The 22,175-nt window shown below is 33.1% G+C and overlaps 1 protein-coding gene across 2 annotated transcripts in view; it reads left to right on the plus strand.

The window, feature by feature from the left end:
* REDIC1 (regulator of DNA class I crossover intermediates 1) overlaps positions 1-22,175 on the plus strand; it is a 101,447-nt gene that overhangs the window by 8,463 nt on the left and 70,809 nt on the right. For both annotated transcript variants that reach the window (XM_077953861.1, XM_015151447.3), the window contains 5 exons: positions 14,624-14,663; positions 17,479-17,617; positions 20,036-20,168; positions 20,546-20,594; positions 21,509-21,694. In XM_077953861.1, the coding sequence (XP_077809987.1) occupies positions 17,512-17,617; positions 20,036-20,168; positions 20,546-20,594; positions 21,509-21,694 (474 nt within the window). In that variant the 5' untranslated portion in view covers positions 14,624-14,663; positions 17,479-17,511. The remainder of the gene's footprint in view (positions 1-14,623; positions 14,664-17,478; positions 17,618-20,035; positions 20,169-20,545; positions 20,595-21,508; positions 21,695-22,175) is intronic.

The raw sequence follows: 22,175 nt of genomic DNA on the forward strand, positions 1-22,175 counted from the left end.
TTTAGCAACCAGTGGCAGGTGATTGGAGCTAATAGAATAGAAATTTTAATCTTTATCCCAAACCATCCTGGAGTACTTTTTACCCCCTCCATTGTTAGGGATGTTTTGGTTAAACATTTTAAGAACTATTAGGAACTTAAAATACAGACAAGTGAAGTGATTGGAGAACAATTCTAAAGTTCCTTCAGAACAATTCCGGAGTATTCAACAGTAAGTAATTCAGCAAATATATTTTTTACATGACTACCTTTTTAGGGAATTGGTAAGATGTAGAGGGGGATTCAGAAAAGAAAAATACATCTGGTCCACAAAAAGAACCTATGAGAGAAAGAAGAGATTAAAATTAGGTAAATCACTGTAATAATAGATATTTAAATAGGACTTAATATTGTCGCAAGCACTGTTCTAAGTGCTTCTTATTCATTTGCTCTTAAGAATGCTATGATTTATATACAAATATTATTCCCATTCTACTGATGGGGAAGCTGAAGCATAGTTAGTTAATGTTAAGTGACTGGAGTAGAGTCACCCAGCTAGTGAATGACAGAGTTAGGATTTGAGCCCAATGTGCTTACTCTCCATGCTATGCTGTATAGAAAGATGAGTGCCACAAATAAAGTAAATAAAACTATCACGAAAAAGGGCTGTGAAAATTCAGAGAAAGAAGAAACAGGAAGTTACCCTAAGCCTTGAAGGACAGAAATAGTGCACAGAGCAAGCACCAAAGGGAAACAATGAAACACTGGTTCTTAAAATTAAAATGGAGGTGAAATAAATACTTGATCAAATTGGAGACCTAGGTTTCAGCGAGGCTTCTTAGGAAAGGGAAAGATGAGTTGCAATGGAAGGTATTAAGAACTTGAAAAATGTTAGTTTGTGATACCAGGTAAGTCTGCATTAAGACACTTAAACAGTTAATAAAGGGCTCTCTGTATACTTTTCTCAAGTGAATGAATGAAGCAAATCTATGTTTTAGTAATAGCAACCAGATTACTTACACTAATTTGAAGTAGATTGTTCTTGTATATAGAAACCTGATAATTATTGAGTTTAGTTGCAGAATCATTTGATAGGAATATCTTTACAGTTTTACAGTTGCAAAGATCTTTATAGCTTTTCTTGTAAAAACGAAACTGGGCATTTGACCTTTTGCTGCTCTTCAATTTAGGAACTTTACCAGTAATACATAAAATATCGTTTTGTAATGGAAAGAGCCGGTGATTGGGGAAGAAATAAGCTTCCCTTATTTTCCTTTTTTAGTTGCTTACTTAGTTTGGCTTTAGTGTTTTGGTTTTTGGCCATCTTTGCAAGATATCATAACAGTGCATTTCAAACCAAGTCCTCATTGAGGGCAAAGAAATTGATCTAAGAAATTAATTTACATGTATATGATAGGAATTCCCAAGCTACTGTCTCTTTGAGACTTGATAATCAATGATAATAGCAAGTTTTTCAATTTAATAGACTCTTTTTTCTTTTGTTCTGAAGTTATATCCTTGTTAAGTTTTTTGATACTAAAATGCCCCCTTTTATTTTTAATCCTTTTTTGACAAAATTAAAATATCAATCTATTGTCAGTCCCACCAGTTAATTTTTTTTTTATTTTTTATTAATCTGGGAATTAGTGACCTACACCTCTCACATTTATTTCATATTTGCTAGAAGTCACCCCTGAGACCGTGTATTTTTCTAATCAGGTTGAAGTGCAGATTTGAGAGACAACATATATAAGCACTGATTTGTTTTTAATTTTGAAAAGATTGTTTTATTTTCTTGTTTATTAATGACTAGTTTCACCAAATTCATACTTACTTCAGGTATGAAGGTGGTAGTAAGAAAGGAGGAAGATAACATATAACCAGACTTTGGTCCGCAAAATGCTATTCAGAATCACATCGGTTATAGATCTATAAATATACCACTATACATGCAGCATAAGATATTTTTAAATTAGGGAGTTTATTTTTATAATTCAGATTGGAGAATGCAATCAATGTCATAAGAAAGACCTAGCCAAAGTTCTTTAGGTGAGGGAGAGGTTACCATTTGTAAATGTAGGCCTAGACTTAGTTCATCTAAGCAAAATATTATTGAGTGCTGTGTACCAAGCACTGTGGCAGGTGTAAGTACAAAGTAACTGAAATTTAGTCTTTTTCTATAAGGTTTTAGTGTATTGGGGAAGAAAAGTATGGTTTGCCATTAAGTTAGAAAATATTTAATGTCAGAGGCCAAAATAGGATATAAAAAGTAGATAATGTGAACCATAGTAGAACATAGGATAGGTTTAGCTGAGAGTTTGGCTACTCAGAGGCAAGGACAAAAGAAGGTTTGATGGAGAAAAACAAAAAATAAAAGCATTACTTGAATAGTTGGAGATAATGTCTGCATATGTCTGCTTGATGGTGAGTTTGTAAGCTAGACAAAGACGTTGAACATTTATGTTATTGAGGAGTCATTCAAATTCAGAAGTCACATAGTGAAAATTGTATCTTATGACTATTAGTTTGTGGTGTTAGTGGTATTTAGGTTGGAATATAGTGGGGAGAGACTCCAAAATAGTGATACCAGTTAGGATTCTGGTAGGAAAAAAATGTAATACTATTTTTCCATTTTCAGATATAACTTTGTTCTTGAAACTCAATCCACACAAGTCCTAATTTCGTTTTGTACGGATCACAGGCTGTGTAAATTTTGGTTAATTATTAAATTTTCCATACAGGAGCAGATCCAGGTTGTGCAGAGCCCTGATTGTGGAAAAAGAATACAAAATTGTGACTACAAAATTAGATACAGGGCCTTGGAAGGGGCACATTCAGGTGAAGGACCATGAAGCTTAAGCTTAATTAGCGTTACAGTAAACTAGCCTCTGTCTCTATGCTTCTCTATGTTTCTTTCTTCATGTGTTAAATGTGGGTCGTGCTTAAATGTACCGCGAACATCATCCTACTTTGCCTGAAATGGTCAAGGTTTATGCCTGTGGTCCTAGTAGCATGCCCAGTTTAGCATTTGTCTCAGAGTGTTTGTTTTTTTAACTAAATATAAACTACCATTAATAATTCTGTTAAAATGAGCCCAGATAGAATCAATGAACATTCTTTTTTTTTTTTAAATCCTCTGCCTGGTTCTATTAGTGTGTGAGCCATATGTGCAGTGAAGAGAGTTCTCACTTTAACATGAGGTTAAATCTGGAAGACATCCAGTGGTAATCCAGCTCTCTTTTCCTGATATTTTCCAAATGGAAATTAACAAACAACTCCTTTTAAAGATTGCATGATGGGCCCTTGCTCATAAAATGGAAGTGTGCTGGGACATGAGCAGCTAGAGACAACTAACTTGCTCTGTACGGTGGGAGAAGTATTTATTGCTGCTGTCTCTACTGGCCACTTAGTGTACCAGCTAGTTACATGAATGCAAGCTAATAGCTCCTATGCTTGGGTTGGGGTCAATAGGAGATGTGGGGAATTTTAGATTAGGAGTAAATGAAGTGTTTGTAGAGAATAGAGGCTTATCAGGCCTGTCAAGATACAAAGAATAGTGTGAAGGCTGTTGCTATAGTGGGTTTGTCAACAACTGTTTTTCTCATTGTTTGATAATACTTTTGCAATAAATCTTTTTGGGAGCAGAGAGCTCAAATAAAGGAAAAGTTAATGTATGATGAAAATTTGACTACTGATACTTTGTTTTTCAAGGATGTTGATGACGAACCTGTAAATCGTGCACAAAATGTTTGCCAATATTTAGCATTCCCATGGTTATGTTACTGGCCACATGAAACTCTGAAGACACAAATCTACTGAAAAAGCATCAGAATTTACTTTCAAATTCAGTAGTTATTTTTGAGGAGATTATACCTGCAGATAACAATATAATATATATAACTGTAGAAGGCCCAATTAATTGTGAAGTATGAGTTTTCATTTACATCAAATGGCTTTTAAATTAATTCCACTTATTTTAATTTAATTTTTTCTTGTGTATTTTCAAAAATAAGAGTGATAGCTGTAAATGTATCTTTTATTAGCAGAAATTCATAAACAGTTAAATGATGCCAATTTTATCAGGGTAATCAATGCCGCAAACAGAAAATAAGCTAATTCCAATAAGTTTTTCATCTAATTCATGGAATCAAAAAAATTTCTTAAAAGTTCTTTCTGTCAAAGGTGAAACATCCAATATTATCATTAATGCAATTGTGAATTTAGTTAAGTTCATCATTGAAGATAAAATTATTTCTGCAATATGGATACAAATTTTGTGGACCATAGTATAATGGTTAAAATGGAGTTCTTACTAAATTAAGTAACCTGTGAAGCTGAGATATACTCATAATTGGTTGTGGTTGCATCAAAAGAAGTTCGATATTTTACCATATAGAAACTACAGTTGTCAAAAACTTATGAATTATTCTATAGATATTCAGTAATGTAACTGAGCTATAGTATTTTGAGTAAAACTGATGTTGTATATAAAGGAATGCTTTAGTATGTTGTTATAAGCTTCTTCTCTTTGTTTCTTTTCATTAATTGAATTTCATGAACACTTGAATCTTTGAATAATTATGTTATAAATTAATCTATGGGTCTTACAGTGTTAATGAACTGGTTTTGTTTTGTTTTGTTTTGTTTTTTTGAGGCGGAGTTTCGCTCTCGTTGCCCAGGCTAGAGTGCAGTGGCGCGATCTCACCTCAGTGCAACTTCCACCTTCCAGGTTCAAGCGATTAGCTTACCTCAGCCTCCTGAGTAGCTGCAATTACAGGCACCTGCCACCATGCCCAGCTAATTTTTTGTGTTTTTAGTAGAGACGGGGTTTTGCCATATTGGCCAGGCTGGTCTTAAACTCCTGATCTCAGGTGATCCACCCACCTCGGCTTCCCAGAGTGCTGGGATTACAGACATGAGCCTCTGTACCTGGCCTATTGAACATTTTTATAAGCAGGTACTCTATACTTTGATGGCAAATTATTCAAAAACAGTTGGAAATTTTTATTTTAAACATTCCATGAATGGCCTGATCAAAAATTCAACTTTTGAAGCTCATAGTAAATTGTAATTATTGAAGATAAGGCTTTTAAAATTGAATTCTGCACAAGATTTAACTTTGAAAATATATTTTTGGTATTCAGATATATTGGAATATTGTGACTGGTACAAAGGTTTTGATGGAGTGCCTACTTTTAATTGGTTAATTTTTTTTTTTTTAGAAGAACAGAATGCAATTGAAGGAGTCTACAGTTTTATAGCATCTACATTTAGATAAATATTTAAAAGAATCAGATATTGCTGCTTATTTGTCAAGTTTTATCTTGTAAAAAATAAGGTATAAATTGAATAACAAAGAGTACTTGTGAAAATATTTGGACTAAATACTTATATAAAAACAAAAATTGGATAGTATCTTCCATTTGGCAAAATTTGTTCTGAGCTTACCAGGTACTTCATTATCTGTAGAGAAAGTATTTTCTCAGTTAATGTGAATTATGCAGAGTGTTGATTGAAAGTTCAACAGTTTTAAATTTATTAACCAAATGCAATTTTAAACATTGCAGGCAGTTTTATGAAGAGAATTTAAATATTAGGAATTAATACTGAAAAACTGCTTTCTTCTGAAAACTATGAGTAACACACTGTTAGAGACATATGCAGTTTAAGTAATTGATGATAGCACATGTATACAATAAATATTTCTGCTTATACTTTTTGTTTAACCTTCTGGTAACTGATGTAAAGAACTGTTTTTGCTTTAATGTTCCCAGATTTACATATATATGTGTAAATATATATATATAGTTTTAACTTACGAAATAAGTTTATTTATATTTTTTATTTTTTGAGATGAAATATCTCTATGTTTCCCAGGCTGGAGTGCACTGGTGCCATCTCGACTCACTGCAACCTCTGACTCCTGGGTTCAAGTGATTCTCTTGCCTCAGCCTTCCGAGTAGCTGGGATTACAGGCACCCGACAACCATGCCCGGCTAATTTTTTGTATTTTTAGTAGAAACTGGGTTTCACCATATTGGCAAGACTGGTCTTGAATTCCTGACCTCAGGTGATCCTCCCACCTCGGCCTCCAAAAGTGCTGGGATTATAGGCATGAGCCACTGCACCTAGCCAAATAAGTTTATTTTTGAAAATCGTTTTTGTAGAAAATATTTTAGAGATTGACAACATAATGAAACCAATATTTTCATCCACAAATAACATTTTAAATGTGTATATATTTATATACATATATCTTTTTATGTGTATGATACATGCATGTATCATACACATACACATTTGTACATACATATACAGTTACATGTTGCTTAGTGACAGGGTTACATTCTGAGAAATGTACCATTAGACAATTTTGTTGTTGTGTAAACATCATAGACTGTGCTTACAGAAACCTAGGGGGTCTAGCCTACTACACACCTATGCTATATGGCATAGTCTTTTGCTCCTAAGCTACAAACCTATAGAGCATGTTACTGTACTGAATATTGTCAGTAATTACAACACAACAGTAAGTGTTTATGTATCTAAACAAATCTTAATATAGAAAGGATGCAGTAAAAATACCATATAAAAGATAAAAAATGGTACATCTATATAGGGTACTTACCGTGACTGCAGCTTGCAGTACTGGAGTTGACCTGGGTGAGTCAGTGAGTGAATGGTGAGTGAATGTGAAGCATTAGGACATTACTGTATACTACTGTAGACTTTATAAACACTATACCCTTAAGCTACACTAAATTTATTTTTAAAGGTGTTTTTCTTTCTTTAGTAATAAATTAACCTTAAGCTAATGGAACATATTTTACTTTATAAACTTTTAAATTCTTTTTGAGTCTTTCGTAATAACACTTTGCTTAAAACACAAACACATTGAACAGCTGTATGAGACTATATCCTTAGTGTGTAAGATTTTTTTCTATTTTTAATTTCTTAAAACTTTTCAAAGTTTTTTATTAAAAATGAAAACACAAATATACACATTAATCTAGGCTCACATGGTTAGGGATCATCAATCTCATTGTCTTCACCTCTACATCTTGTTCCACAGGAAGGTCTTCAGGGCAATAACATGAATGAAGCTGTCATCTCCTATGATAACAATGCCTTCTTCTGAAACACATTCTGAAGGGCCTGCCTGAGGCTGTTCTACAATTAACTATTTTTTTTTAATAAGCTGAAGGACTATATGCTAAAATAACAATAAGTATAGTAATAATAAATACATAAAACAGTAACACAGTCTTTTATCATCATTATCAAGTATTATGGGCTCTACATAATTGTATGTGCTATACTTTTATACCACTTACAGTACAGTAGGTTTATTTATACCAGGATCACCACAACATGTTAGTAATGTTTGCTACCATGTTCTGACAACTAGGCAATCACTAGATGATAGGAAGGTGTCAGCATCATTACACTCTTATGGGACCACTGTAGTATAATATAAGTTGTCTGTCCTTGACTGAACCATCGTTATGCAGTGTGTGATTTTATTTACTCCTTGAAACTTAACTGTAAGCGTTAAAATAGTCTCAGTTCATTATCTACCCTTTTTCTTCTTGTCAATAGTTACATTTTAAAAGATTTATATTAAAAAGTTTTTTATGGTTCCATATGAACTTTAAAGTAATTTTTTCCAATTCTGTGAAGAAAATCGGTGGTAGCTTGAGGGGGATAGCATTGAATCTATAAATTACTTTGGGCAGTATTGCCATTTTCATGATATTGATTCTTCCTATGCAGGAGCTTGGAATGTTCTTCCATTTGTTTGTGTCCTCTTTTATTTCGTTGAGCAGTGGTTTGTAGTTCTTGAAGAGGTCCTTCACATCCCTTGTAAGTTGGATTCCTAGGTATTTTATTCTCTTTTTAGTAATTGTGAACGGGAGTTCACTCATGATTTGGCTGTTTGTCTATTATTGGTGTATAGGAATGCTTGTGATTTTTGCACATTAATTTTGTATCCTGAGACTTTGCTGAAGTTGCTTATCAGCTTAAGGAGATTTTAGGCTGAGATGATTGGGTTTTCAGCTGGAGGCATCATGGTGCCTGACCTCAAACTATACTACAAGGTTACAGTAACCAAAACAGCATAGTGCTGGTACCAAAACAGACATATAGACCAATGGAACAGAACAGAGACCTCAGAAATAACACCACACACATCTACAGCCATCTGATCTTTGACAAACCTGACAAAAACAAGCAATGGGGAAAGGATTCCCTATTTAATAGATGGTGCTGGGAAAACTGGCTAGCCATATGTAGAAAGCTGAAACTGGATCCCTTCCTTACACTGTATACAAAAATTAACTCAAGGTGGATTAAAGACTTAAATGTAAGACCGAACAACATAAAAACCTTAGAAGAAAACCTAGGCAATACCATTCAGAACATAGTCATAGACAAAGACTTCATGACTAAAACAACAAAAGCAATAGCAACAAAAGCCAAAATAGACAAATGGGATCTAATTAAACTACAGAGCTTCTGCACAGCAAAAGAAACTATCAGCAGTGTAAAACAGGCAACCTACAGAATGGGAGAAAATTTTTGCAATCTACCCATCAGACAAAGGGCTGATATCCAGAATCTAAACAAATGTACAAGAAAAAAAACAAAAAACAACCCCATCAAAAAGTGGGCAAAGGATATGAACAGACACTTCTCAAAAGAAGACATTTATGCAGCCAACAGACATGTGCAAAAATCCTCATCATTACTGTTCATCAGAGAAATGAAAATCAAAACCACAATGAGATACCATCTCACACCAGTTAGAATGGTGATCATTAAAAAGTCAGGAAACAACAGATGCTGGGGAGGATGTGGAGAGATAGGAAACCTTTTACACTGTTGGTAGGAATGTAAATTAGTTCAACTATTGTGGAAGACAGTGTGGCGATTCCTTTAGGATCTAGAACTAGAAATACATTTGACCCAGCCATCCCATTACTGGACATATACCCAAAGGATTATAAATCATTCTATGATAAAGACACATGCACATGTATGTTTATTGTGGTGCTATTCACAATAGAAAAGACTTGGAACCAACCCAAATGTCCATCAATGATAGACTGAATTAAGAAAATGTGGTACATATACACCACGGAATGCTATGCAGCCATAGAAAAGGATGAGTTTATGTCCTTTGCAGGGACCTGGTTGAAACTGGAAACCATTGTTCTAAGCAAACTATCTCAAAAACAGAAAACCAAACACCACATGTTCTCACTCATAGGTGGGAGTCGAACAATGAGAACACATGGACACAGGACAGGGAACATCACATACTGGGGCCTGTCGGTGGGTGAGGGGCTGGGGCAGGGATAGCATTGGGAGAAATACCTAATGTAAATGGCGAGTTGATGGGCGCAGCAAACCAACATGGCACGTGTATAGCTGTGCAACCTGCACATTGTGCATATGTACCCTAGAACTTAAAGTATTAAAAAAGTTTGTTTTAGGGATGTAGAGGTTTTATGGTATTTATAATATTGCTTATTAAAATTCAAATCCAAGTCTAGCTACCTGTAAGACTATCAGGAATGTTTTTGTGGAAATCTTACAAAGTTTGTAGCTATAAAATTAGTTGCTAAATTGCATCTAAGAACCAGTTTAGTTATTTTGATGAAAATATGTTAAATGTTTCAAGACTATTTCTAAATTTTAGAGATAGTACTAATGGAACTATGAGTATATTCATTTTTTTCTTCTTGAACTAATGATAATGCAAATAGCTTGAAATATACTTCTGTGTTGGAGTGTCATTTGCATTCTGAAATATCTTCCACTGTGTGACTCAGGAAATGGCTGTTCATGTTTATGATTACAGCTTATAGCTGTGGAACAGTGTTTTCTGTGTGAAAATACTGCAAGAATGTGGTCTCCGAGAACTTATTTTAATTAGGCTCTGTATTCTAAATATTAGATGAAGTTTTGCTTTATTGGTTTAACGTTCTTTTTCCCTTAATACCTTTCTTTGGTAATTCATACTTCTGTGAAAACTTTTTCTTTTGCATTGTAAGAGAAGTTACTTAAAAGCCATAACATTCTAACATGTATCATTACTATTCCTATCACATCAGGTCAACCTGCTTTAGTTTTGTGGAAAGCCAATGTAAGTACTTTTTCTAGGCTAGTTACTGTCTTGAATGTTAATAAGTCTACCAGCTAAACAATGTTAGATTTTGATGTTTTAGGTTAATATTAATTTCAGTGTGACACAAACCATAAAATACTGTTTTTCATTTGCTAATTATTGGTCTATTAATTTTCTTTAAATTTTCCACTTTTCATCAAATTTAAGATATTATTATAAGAGCTTAGCAGTCTGGAGCAGTCTCTTTTGCATGGCACGATGCCCCTAAGAAAACAAACTGATCAAGAAACTAAAAAGCAAAACAAAACAAAGGAAGCAAAAAAGAACAAGTTAATACTGACAGTATTAACTGTCAGTTTATATGACACTCATAGTTTTTAATTCCTAATACAGTTTTAATAGTTCCTGCATACTCCATGTAAAATGTACGTGTTAGTGTTTTTTTAAACATTTCTTTGGCAACTTTATTGCATTTGTGTCTTTTTAATTTTTTTTAAAAAAGGAAGTATTTCTTTAGCATTTTCCTTTAAACCTTTCCTTACTAGAAGGAATAGCAAGGAGCAGAAATGCCCTCATGCGTTTTTGTAATTAGCATGGTAGTTTTTCCCTCTCCCTCTACTCCTTTTTTCTCATTTCTCTTTCTCTTCCCCTCTCCCTCCCTTCTCTCCTTTAACCCCTTTATACTTTTTTGTTTTTAAATTTTTTTCTTTCTTAGCAAAGAATAATGTAACAAATATTTATGTTACTACTATCTAGAATAGATAACTTGTGGAGGATTCTATGAAGAGGTTATGACCTACCAATTTTCTTTTAAGTACAAAATGATTTTGAATCAATACCTATTATAATGACAACTAATATTGTTCATTCAAACTTTCATTGAAAGAGATGGTTGTACATATTTCTTTAAAAATTCATTTTCCAGAATAACGTAGTAATTACTGTTTAAAAAAGACGAACCTCATTCCCACTTTCTAGCTCACTCCCAATTCACTAGTAATTTAAATTTCAAGACAAAAATTAGAGAAACACATATTTTAGTTTGGTTGAGTGTTGTAGTACATAAGTCGAAGAATGTAAAACAACACTGAAAGCTAAGTAGGGGCATGCTATGGAAGTCATCTCCCTAAATGATGATCAGAGGTGTGTTTTAAAGCAGTTACTTATATAGTAAAATATATTGGAGAACATTTGCATAAAATCAAAGAGACCCTTTACAATGTAATTATGACAGTTGACTACATACATAATACTGCAGTAGTCAGTGTGGAATGCTTTTAGCAATGACTGCTAGGGATTCATTGGCAAGTCCTTTTAATTATAATTTATTTTTGTCATATATAAAGTTCCAGCTAGTTTCCCCTACTACTTAGGGAATATAGTCTCTTATTACTGTTGTCTTATTTTTATATTGGCCTAAGCAAACCACAAGAAGCAACTATTAAGGAGTACATATATCCTGACATAGCCAAATAAAAATGACTTTTGGATCATTACCTATTTTCATTTTATTATAGCAGTGTAGTAGACATTTGTGTTCTTTGGCATACCAGTATCTGAGGCCCCTGTTTATGTGTGGTATATCTGTCTACCACCTTAGGAGTTTTGGTGATAGGTACAGGCCACCTTCCTCTACAGTAAAGCTGAAAACAACAACAACAACAACAACAAATAAACAAGCCTAGATACTTGTTTCCTAGTCTGTTTTGCAGCTAGTGAATGGGTACATGATCTAAGCTCAATTTTGGTGCTCTTGTCTTGTACTTTGAATCAAGAGTTAGTGAACCAAGAAAATAGGGACTGCAGTTCATCTGTTTTTGTAGTAGGCAGTTGTAGGAGCTGCAGCAGGATTGAATTTTCAGGGACAAGGATGCCAGGGGAAGTGCTGTCCAGGAGTGGAAATGGTATAGTCAGCAGTATCCAGTATTCACCAGTGCCAGCAGTGGTATCCTTATGAGACTAATTGTTGCATGATTTTGGCCATATTCCCAAAACTGCCTAGACTTCCTTGTTCTTGCCATTTGACAAGCATGCCTTCTCAGCAGGTCTGTTTGGCTATCCATTTTTCTTTTAATAAATTTATTTTCTGTTTGAATCAGCCAAATGTACTTTCTGTTGCTTATAAGAATTCTGACTGACACACTCTTCTTCTTTAGTGCAAATAATTGAGAATGACTGTATTCGGGAAATTTAGTTTATGTGGACATACCATTCTCTTAATAACAGTGATAGCCTTAATACTCTAAAATGTTCTGTTTAAGAAATGACCTTTGACATATATGTCAGAATCCTTTTTCATTTTCACTGCAGTCTAGTGATTGCTAGGCTGATGTAGATATTGGTGTTAACTTCCTAATTAATTTTTTTCTTAGGCACATAGGGATGGGCATTAAGTAGTATGTGGCATTTGGTGATAGCCATGAATGTCCTGGATAAGAGAAAATCAGCCTGGAATAAAATCACACAATGCATACATATATGAAGACCATATTTATTTTGATGTCTTAGTTTTACTGAGCTCTATAACATGGAAACTGCTTATACAATAAACATTTATTTTTGTTAACTCTTTTTAGTCTGGATTGTGTAATACTGCCAGCTCTGTTATACTTTCTATATTTCTGAACTTTGAAAAGTCACTTTACTTTCTGTGCATAAGCTTTGCGAGTTTTAAAATGATGGAGAATAAACTAATTTCTCAGGTCCTCCTTAGTCTTAGCAAGTAAGTCAGTAAAATGAATTTTTTTGAAATTTTTCTTTGTAAAGTTTGAATGGCAGCAGTACACTTATGATGCTGCATGCAGCAGAATATATAGGGTTCTTTGCTCAATGAGTTCAAATGGTCAATTGAGACATACCTAATGAGTCAGCTGGATTCTAATGAGTCCACCCTGAACGTGCCTGATCTCAGAAACTAAGTAGAGTTGGGCCTGGTTAGTTCTTGCATGGGGGAACAAAGTTAATGGGAAATATGTTAAAGAACACATTCAATAAGTTGCGAAGTCTGGGGTATTTAGTAATTGTCATTGGTAAAGTTTATGAAAATCACTGGGAAAAATGAACAACTTTGTATATTCTCGGTTGATATACTTGAAAGGCAGTTTTGGCTAAGAACTCCAATATCAGACACCCTGGATTTGAATTCTGCCTCTACCACTTATAAGCGGTGTGATCTTGGGGAAGTTACTTAACCTGTCTTTGCCTTAGTTTCCTCATCAGTCAAGTGGGTACAGAAATAGAACCTACCTTACAGAGCTGCCATGGAATTAAATGAGCTTATACATGTAAGGTGTCTGAAGTATCTAGAATGGTGAAAGATATATGGTATTTAGTATTAGCGATGATTATTTTGATATTAGATATTATATAGTTAAGACACAGTGTCGTTTTACTTATTTTTACATAAATCTTGAATTTGAGGCCATAGTGTTATGCATGTCTAAAAGTTATGTAAATCTGGTAATATTGTTGTGAATATTTTATAGTGTTCCACTATTATTAATAGAACAAATATAACCATTAAATACTGCACTATCATTGGTATTCAGTGCTGTATTTGGCTCAGGGATTATCGATACAAAACACATCTAGAACTACTAGGTTTTTTTTTTTTTTTTTTTTAAAGAAGATGCTATTGTCTGCATTTTTGTGTTTCCCCCAAGTTCATATGTTAAAATCCTGACTCCCAAGGTGATGGTATTAGGAGGGGGTGGCTCTGGAAGGTGATTGGGTCACAAGGGCAGTGTCTTCATGATTCAGATTCATACCCTTGTGAAAGAGGTTGCATAGAGCTAGCTCACCCCTTTTACTAAATAAGGATACTGCAAAAAATGTCATCTGTAAACCAGAAAGTGGGCCCTCACCAGACATCGAATGTGTTAGTGCCTTGATCTTGGACTCCCTAGCCTCTAGAACTGTGAGGAATAAATTTCTCTTCTTGGTATGCTCCCTGGCTTTATGGTAGTTTGTTATAGCAGCCTGAACAGATTAAGACATAGATATGAGATTTCAAGTAAATACAGCTGATATATTAATGTAACTGATGTTGCTCTAGCAATACACTTCACATTTCCTTAGATCCCAAGTAGATTTCAACTTCCTCTCTATTCTCTGTTGATTTCAGTAGAATGTTGAAATACAAAGAAAAAGAAGAATGTTGACCAAGAATATTGCTATCAGATAAGAATGTTTCAGGGATATATTCTTTCCAATGCATTTTTTTTTTTTTTTGCTTATCTTAGCATTAGAATTCAGATTTATTTTATACTTAATTATTCATCATCAGTATGCAGTTTTTTTTTTATTAGATCTTGGATTTCCTATCTAAGAAAATTTTGTGAAACATCATACTGTAAATACTTTAAGAATATTTTTATAGTTTCTTTTCAGAAAAAAATGCAATGATACTACACTTTTAGATTTTAACTCTAAATCTTCTATTAAGCTAAACTGGCAATTGTCTTAAAGGTCATTTCTTTAATCACTATGTATTTTATTCTGCTTCCTTTTTCAGGTCCAGGGTTCTGATCAAGCAGGAAAGGAGAAAGCAAAAGGTAAAGAAAAAAATGTTTTTATTTTTGTCAGCCTGATGAGAACAATGACCTTGAAGTGTTTTTCTACACCAATACATTCACCTAAGTGAAACTGGAGGCCACCTTCCTTTGTTCTTCTACATCCTTGTTGATACTTAATTAGCCACTCATTTTGCTCAGTCAGAGACTTAAAGATCATTGTTGATTACTGCTGTCCTTCTAGTTCCAAAATGTATCCCAAATCTGACCACTTCTCACTACCTGAGTATTGGTATTCTAATTTAAATAATCATTTATTACCTAATAAATGATGTACAGTAATGGTGTCATAACCTGTGTACTACTTCCATTTAGTTTGTCTTTATTTTTTATTACACTGATTGCATTCCATAGTAAGGTTGAGCATGTATATACTTTACAACTGAGCAAAGAAACTCTTGTACATGTGCCCTTTTGGATATGTACAAGATTTGCTTGAGTCATTGTTATGCTGAAATAGCAAACAGAGAGAGAGAAGGAGAAAGAAGACAGGCAAAGGGAAGGAAGGAGAGGGAAAGAGAACTGCCCCAACATCCATTAGCAGTAGAATAGTAGAATGGTTAAACAAACTATGGCATATCCAGTAATAGCATAGCAGTGAAAATGTATAAGCTGCATATAATTAATGCAGATGAATCTCAAATACACAATGTTGAGCAAAAGAAGAAACTCACAGAATATAAGCAGTAAGATTCCTTTATATAAAGTTCTAAAACAGAAAAAAACCCAATAATGTTAATACAATCAAAGGTAGTAAAGTTTAAAGAAAACGGAGTGATATTATAAAAGCAGGATAGTGACCATCTATGTTTTCTTTTCCTTCCCAAGCTATCCCCTTTTATATCGTATCTCATTCATTTCTCAGTCATCTTGCTAACATCAACAATGAACTTTATGTTGTTCAATTGAAAGGATATTTGTCAGTCCAATTCATTTTATTATGTTGCCATCTCCTACACAGTTTGCCATTCCTTTCATCTGGAAACAAATTCTTTCTGTTCTTTCTTCGGTACATTCTCCAGATTTTATTTCTGTCTCTCTGGTTGTTCCTTTTTAATGACTGTTTTCAAGTTAAAATTTGATTACTTGGTTTCTGAAAGTTTTCTGATTCTTTTCAAATTGTTTTCTAGTTGTTTTTACCAAGTGAGACTTGACAAAAAAATTGAGCTTAGTCTTGTCAAGTGAATCAATTAGTTACGTACTTCTGTTCTTTCTTGGAACAGGTATTAGATGCTATCATGATGGCTAGAGAATATGGGACAGACTTCTTCAACATATTTCCTGGAATAAAGGCTTAGTCCCTTTGACAGTCTTTGTGTTGTTCTTCCTTATTCCTGGAACCTTACATTCCTACCCTCTTTGGATAGCTCTGACTCATCTATCTATCTTAGAACCCATTTCCTAAGAAATCTTCCTTGTCCTCCTCCCTTCCCTGTACCCACCCTGCCCCCAAACAATAATTTACATACCTTTCCTAGGTTTTGATACCATCCCCAATCATAGTCAGTTGTATTTATTTGTGTCATCATCTCCCTCACTATGGTCTTATCCACCACAAAGTATAGTGCCTTTGTACTTTGTACAGATGAACTAACAAGTTCTTAATTCCAGGACACAATCAATTATAAGATCTAGCAATGACTGAGTTATTGTTTCAAGGGGGAAAAATATTTACATCCTGAAGATCCTGTTATTTCATTGCTTAACCATAGTGTAGTCTTTAAAAATACATTTTAGTCTAATTTGGGGTTCCAGATCACTCAAATGAAATGTGAACAAATCCTTTTATCTATTATTTATTTTGTAAAACATTTACTTCTTTTGTGTGATCATTAGCAGGTCTCATAGTTCTTACAAGATTTTTACAAACTTAAAAGTTATAATTAACAATATTCTGAGATGTTACTGTGAAAGAGCCTCAACTTCTTGAAAATAAATATGATATGTAACCTCTTCAGATTATGACCTCTTGCACTAAATATTTTGCCATCTTGGCTTTTTCTCATTTCTGACAATTTCACATTTATAATTACATTTATAGCATTATATTATGAGTTATATAATGGAAGAGAAGTTATAATGAGTTATAATGGAAGAGAAGATGTTTTCACAGTGTCTTAATATCTAGCACATAATAGTGGCTTGATAAATAAATGTTAAATAGTTAATTTTTATTTAAATGAATTAATGATGTAACCTGAAAGAGAAAGAATGGCAATAAGAAAGAATAATAATTCAAACAGAAAGAAAATAAAAACTGGATAAAGTGATAATTATGTGCAAGTCTGGTTAAAAAACAAACATCTAGGAATCCTGGAGGGATAACAAATAAATGAAATTGGCTTTGGTTGCAGATTAATTTGCACATAGCTTTTTTTTTCTTCATTTCTGTTGACTTTCAATGGCACTCAGCTGTACATATTTTTAAGGTTTTCTATATCTGCAGAATAGCATATATTGTAGAAAAACAAGATTTTGGCCTGTCAGAATTGTTGTTCTGTTACTAGATTTTTTTTAACTTTCTATATACAGATAATTTCTAATCTTTTGATTTCAGAGAATAGCTTTATAGCATTCTGTTTTAAAGGTTATGCTTAAGATCATAAAAGGCTGTGAAATTTAGTCTTTAGGCAAACTGCAAGTTATGATTAATTGTAATTTATTTGTAAACATACAAAGATGTCACAAAATATAAAAATATCAAGTCAATGACAATAATAGGATTGCTTTTTATTATTTATAATTCTGTTTAAAACCACGTATTTGCTGCATTATTTTTAATTTTTAATTATTTTAGGAATATTTTGAAAAACACAGGTTAAAATCAAAAATGAAATCACTCGGAGTTTTATCTCCTGTCAAAAATTCTGCTGTCAGCTTAGACATTCTTAATCTATATATGGTAAATCAGATATCTTGCAAGAAGAAAATCCCTGGTAAGTCATTCCAATTGCATTCTGTTTTGAACTTGATGTAATCATAATAATGTTTAGCCTTCTAATTAGTTTGTAATTTTAGAGCTCAAAGCATGTGGAAAATTAATTTTAAAATTTGGTTGCTCTCTTAAATTAGATGCCTAGTTAATATCTGCTTAAAATGTTTTGTTGCTTAATCCATTTATTTTTATTTTTATGTTGTGTATGTGTTATATAAAACTAATTTATTAGGTGTCATTAAACTTATTATAGTACAGTTGTTATATTATTCTATACAGGTAGGTAGTTACCAAAGTTTAGCTAGAGAGCAGGGAATAAATGTTAATACATGTCAACAAATTAACTATTCTTTATATTTAGAGGATAGGTATGAAAGGAAGATCTGGAAACATTCTTGCCTCAATGACTAGTTTCCTATGCCATCACTTGAATTATTTATTACACTTTACTGGGATGTTAATCATAGCAGTCTAATACTGCAAAATAAAGTCCGTTTTGTCATATATTTTGATTCTTCAAGTAAATAAAAAACTTAATTAGAGTATATTTTTCCTCTCTCAGAGGAACTTGTGTATGATATTTAAGTTTTAAAACAACTGCTAAAAATGAGAGCATAAAAATAAGACAATTTATCAGGAAGGGATAGAAATTCATCAGAGTATTGTTAATATTTCATTTCCTTTCTCCGTCATTTTTTTCCTCCCTCCATAGATAACAGTTTACACAAGTAAATTTAGTTATACTTTAGAAGGAATAAATACATTGTTCATGGACTTTGAGAATAAAACTTTTTGTTGTAAATCTCTTTGATGTATTTACCTTTATTTATTCCCAGTCGTAGGGTAATAAAAATATATTTCCTCATCCATTGCTAGGTTTATGGCTAAAGCTTCAATAACAAAAGACAGATTAACAGGATAAAAACATACAGATTTATTTAGTAAGTTTTCTGTGACACAAGAGCCTTGATAAAAAAGTTAATATCTTAAGATTGGAAGAAATGGCTAAACTTGTGTATTTTTCTTGTCAGGTTTGATGAAAAAGTGGATAGTCCTCAAGAAGTATGATTGGATTTTTAAAAGAATGATCTAATAGTAATAAACTAAGGGGATCTTAGCAAGACCTCTTTGCTCAGATTCTTCTTTGTGACCCTGTGTCTTCAGAGATAGGGATATTATTTTCTTCCAAGTATAACCAGGGCACCTCTCAAATGAGGGTTTTATGACCTGCTTCAGGGGGAAGCTGAGAGTAACCTTCTTGCTTCTGCTATTTTCTTAAATAGCAGGATGTCTTATTTGGGGATAATGTCCTGAATCCCTGCACTTTCTTTTCATTTATTTCTTCAGCATATTTTTATTGGGTACCCACTGTAAGTACTCTATTGGGTGCTGGGGATAAAACATAAAGCAAACTTTATTAGTCAGGACTTGTGGCTGCAAATGACAGAAGTTCAAAACAGATACCTTTTTACTCCTTTAACAGGAAGAGTGATGGTGCAGTGGGCCTCAGAGACGACTCGAAACAGGAACTTGGATACTATCAAGATTCTTTTTCACTTCAGTTACTAACTTTATTTTCTCAGGCTGTCTTCATCATTGAGGCTCAAAACATGGCCTTAAGAAACTAATATTACTCACCTCCTCTAGTTTTGCCACCAAGGAAATACTGAGAATTGTTTCTCTGGTCCCACATTTCAAAATTCCACTGTAAGAATGTTGCCTTGTGCTACTGGTACCAATCTCACAGTGAAACAATTTCATTTATAACTAGAAGAATGGGATGCTATTATTGGTTCATCTTTAGTCAGATGGCTACTGCCAAATCACGTATTTTATCCAGAGAGGCAAGAGTTTTATTTTGTTTTGTTTTTAAAGACAGGGTTTCACTGTGTTGCCCAAGCTGGTCTTGAACTCTTGGCCTCAAGCAATCCTCCAACTGCAGCCTCCTTAGTAACTGGGATTACAGACATGAGCCACTGTGCCTGGCTTGAGGCAGGGTTTTATAAGAAGATATAAAATCTACACTATAACTATGTATATAGTTGGGGTGGGTGTATCACAAAAATACAGTGGGTGAAAGTACTGACCAAAGAAAGGGAAAATATAAAGTACAGTGGGAATATATAACATAGTATCTAATATAGTTTGGAGATCGGAGAAATCTTGGTGGAAGAAAAAGTAGAACTAAATTAATAGGGCACCTATAATGAGTATATAAGATAATGAAGAAAAATATATTTTAAAGTCTCTGTGATAGTTGTTTATAATGTAATGATTTATTAACACTGACAGAATGTAAATATTTTAGTAAAATTTCTTAGATGTACATTTATGTAATGAACATTATATATTAAGCAGTACTTTTACAAGATTTTATTACTCTTATTTTAAAATTATAATTATATATTTTTTATTGTAGAAACTGTGAGGAAACCAACCCATGTGAACATGAATAGAGGCATAAAAATGCCCCTAAGAAAGCATAATTTAGAACTCCCAATATCGCCTCACTGTGTACCTTCTAAACTCTGCCTTGATGATACAGAAACCAAGTAGGTTTTAGCTAGGATTTATATTATTAATGTTTAAACTGGTTATTATCAACACTTTTACTCACTGGAAACTGTATAAAATACTTACCTTCTACCTCCAGTTTTTGTTTGTTTGGCTGTTAACAGTATTATACAATGATTAAGACCATTATCAAATGATCCAGATTTTGTACACTTTGTTTGACTTACCTTATCATAAAAATATCTATCTCTAGTATTAATATAATTTTTATAAAACTGAGTAATATTATGACCCTGTAATGATTTATGTAGGTTTCTGTGTGTTTTGTGTAGAGCAGTATGAATTTTAAATACAGGAAAGGACAGTCAATTTTATTTCCATTTATATTTTTAACCTAAATTTTTCTTTTCATTAGCATAAACTATCAAAGACTAAGTAGCAAGGAAGATCTTGGCCCAGTCCAGGTGAGATTTAAAAAAAAAAATTCTATAAGTTATTTCAGCAATTGTGACATGCCGCCTAATGATCTAAATGTCTGAATACTGGAGAAAATTATTTTAAAGAAAATTTTGAGTCTTTAATTCTTTTAAAAGTTTTCCAGGTGGGAAATCTATGCCTTGAGAATATTTTAATTGATTGCTTATGAGAATCCCTTTGGACTACTGGTAATGTGACTAGGCCTATGTTTGCATAACATTTGATTCTGCTTGTTACTGATGAGCTGCCAAGGACAATTCACTTAGGGATTCTTACTTGGGGTTCACGTGATTATTGAGCAATTCATCTGTTCAAACATAGTAACCAGATTACTTTATATCAAATTGTGATGTCCAACTCTCACGTGGATCCCAAGATGATTTCTCTTTCAAAGTATAGCAAATAATTTTCTTAGCAAATAAAATTTTAATCAATTAGAAAATGCATAGATTATAATTAAATATAATTAAAGCTTGAAACTTTAACATCTAATGTCATTTTGTTAGCTATCATTTTTTTTTTCCTTTGAATTGCCAGAGTTAAGCTAGATCAGAAAGATAATGGCAATGATACTAAAATCCCTTAGAAATCTTGTCACCTGGATTATGGGTTAATGAAACTCAGATTTCCTGTCTTTAGAAGGTAGCCTACAGGAATGGAGGGTGGAGAGGAGCAGGAGTAGGGTAGGCAGAGGGAAAGGTGCTCTTGAGTATATAGCCTTCGCTAATAACCACTCTCTTCCTAGTAAATTCTGTCAATTACTGATGGGTTGCCTTGCCTTAGGACTTTTTCTTTTGTAACCCCTGCCCTTTTCACTTATTTTAATTTCACTGTTTTGACTTTTCTCTTCTCTAGTTTACATATTTTGGTAATGTAAATGATTTTATCTTCTTTCCTATAGTCACAAGGCATGGACTCATATAGTACGCTTGACCCTCAGTTCAGCAAAATAGAGAACTGCAGTTTCACTCCAACATCTTTTTCAGTGGAGTTAGCTTCTAACAGACATATTTCAAAACTAAATTTCACACCCGGAATAGCACCTACTCCTCAGAAACTTGCATATGAAAAAAAGCAGAATGACCAGGTACCTTTGAATCATTACTTCTTAGCATTTTATATCATTATATTTTCATGAAACTCTTTTTTTCTCTTTTTATAGATTTAAAATATTTACATTTTGAATTGCTATAGATATAAAAAAATTAGGAGATAAATTAAGGATAATTCCCTTTAGATCAAAAACTTAATTCTTTGCAGTGTAGAAGATTGTGAATCCCAGAGCTGGGGTATTTTTTTAAAAAAATCTTGGAATTTATCATTCTATTAGAAAACTATTGAGAGTAGAATTGAAAGTAGTTCAGTGTGTTATATAGTAGTTGATGTTTATAATTACTGTAATTGATTAGTTGGTGATGTCATGATGACCCAATATGCATGATATGGAAAGTGTCCTGTGAAAGCAATATATAGTTTCAGAGATGTCATAGTAGTCTTAAAGTGTGAAATGTGATGGCTTGATTCTTTATAATTTGAAAGATGACAAGTTTTTATGTTTGTTTTTTGAT

This window comes from Macaca mulatta, chromosome 11 (assembly GCF_049350105.2).
Source record: "Macaca mulatta isolate MMU2019108-1 chromosome 11, T2T-MMU8v2.0, whole genome shotgun sequence".
Taxonomy (NCBI): domain Eukaryota; kingdom Metazoa; phylum Chordata; class Mammalia; order Primates; family Cercopithecidae; genus Macaca; species Macaca mulatta.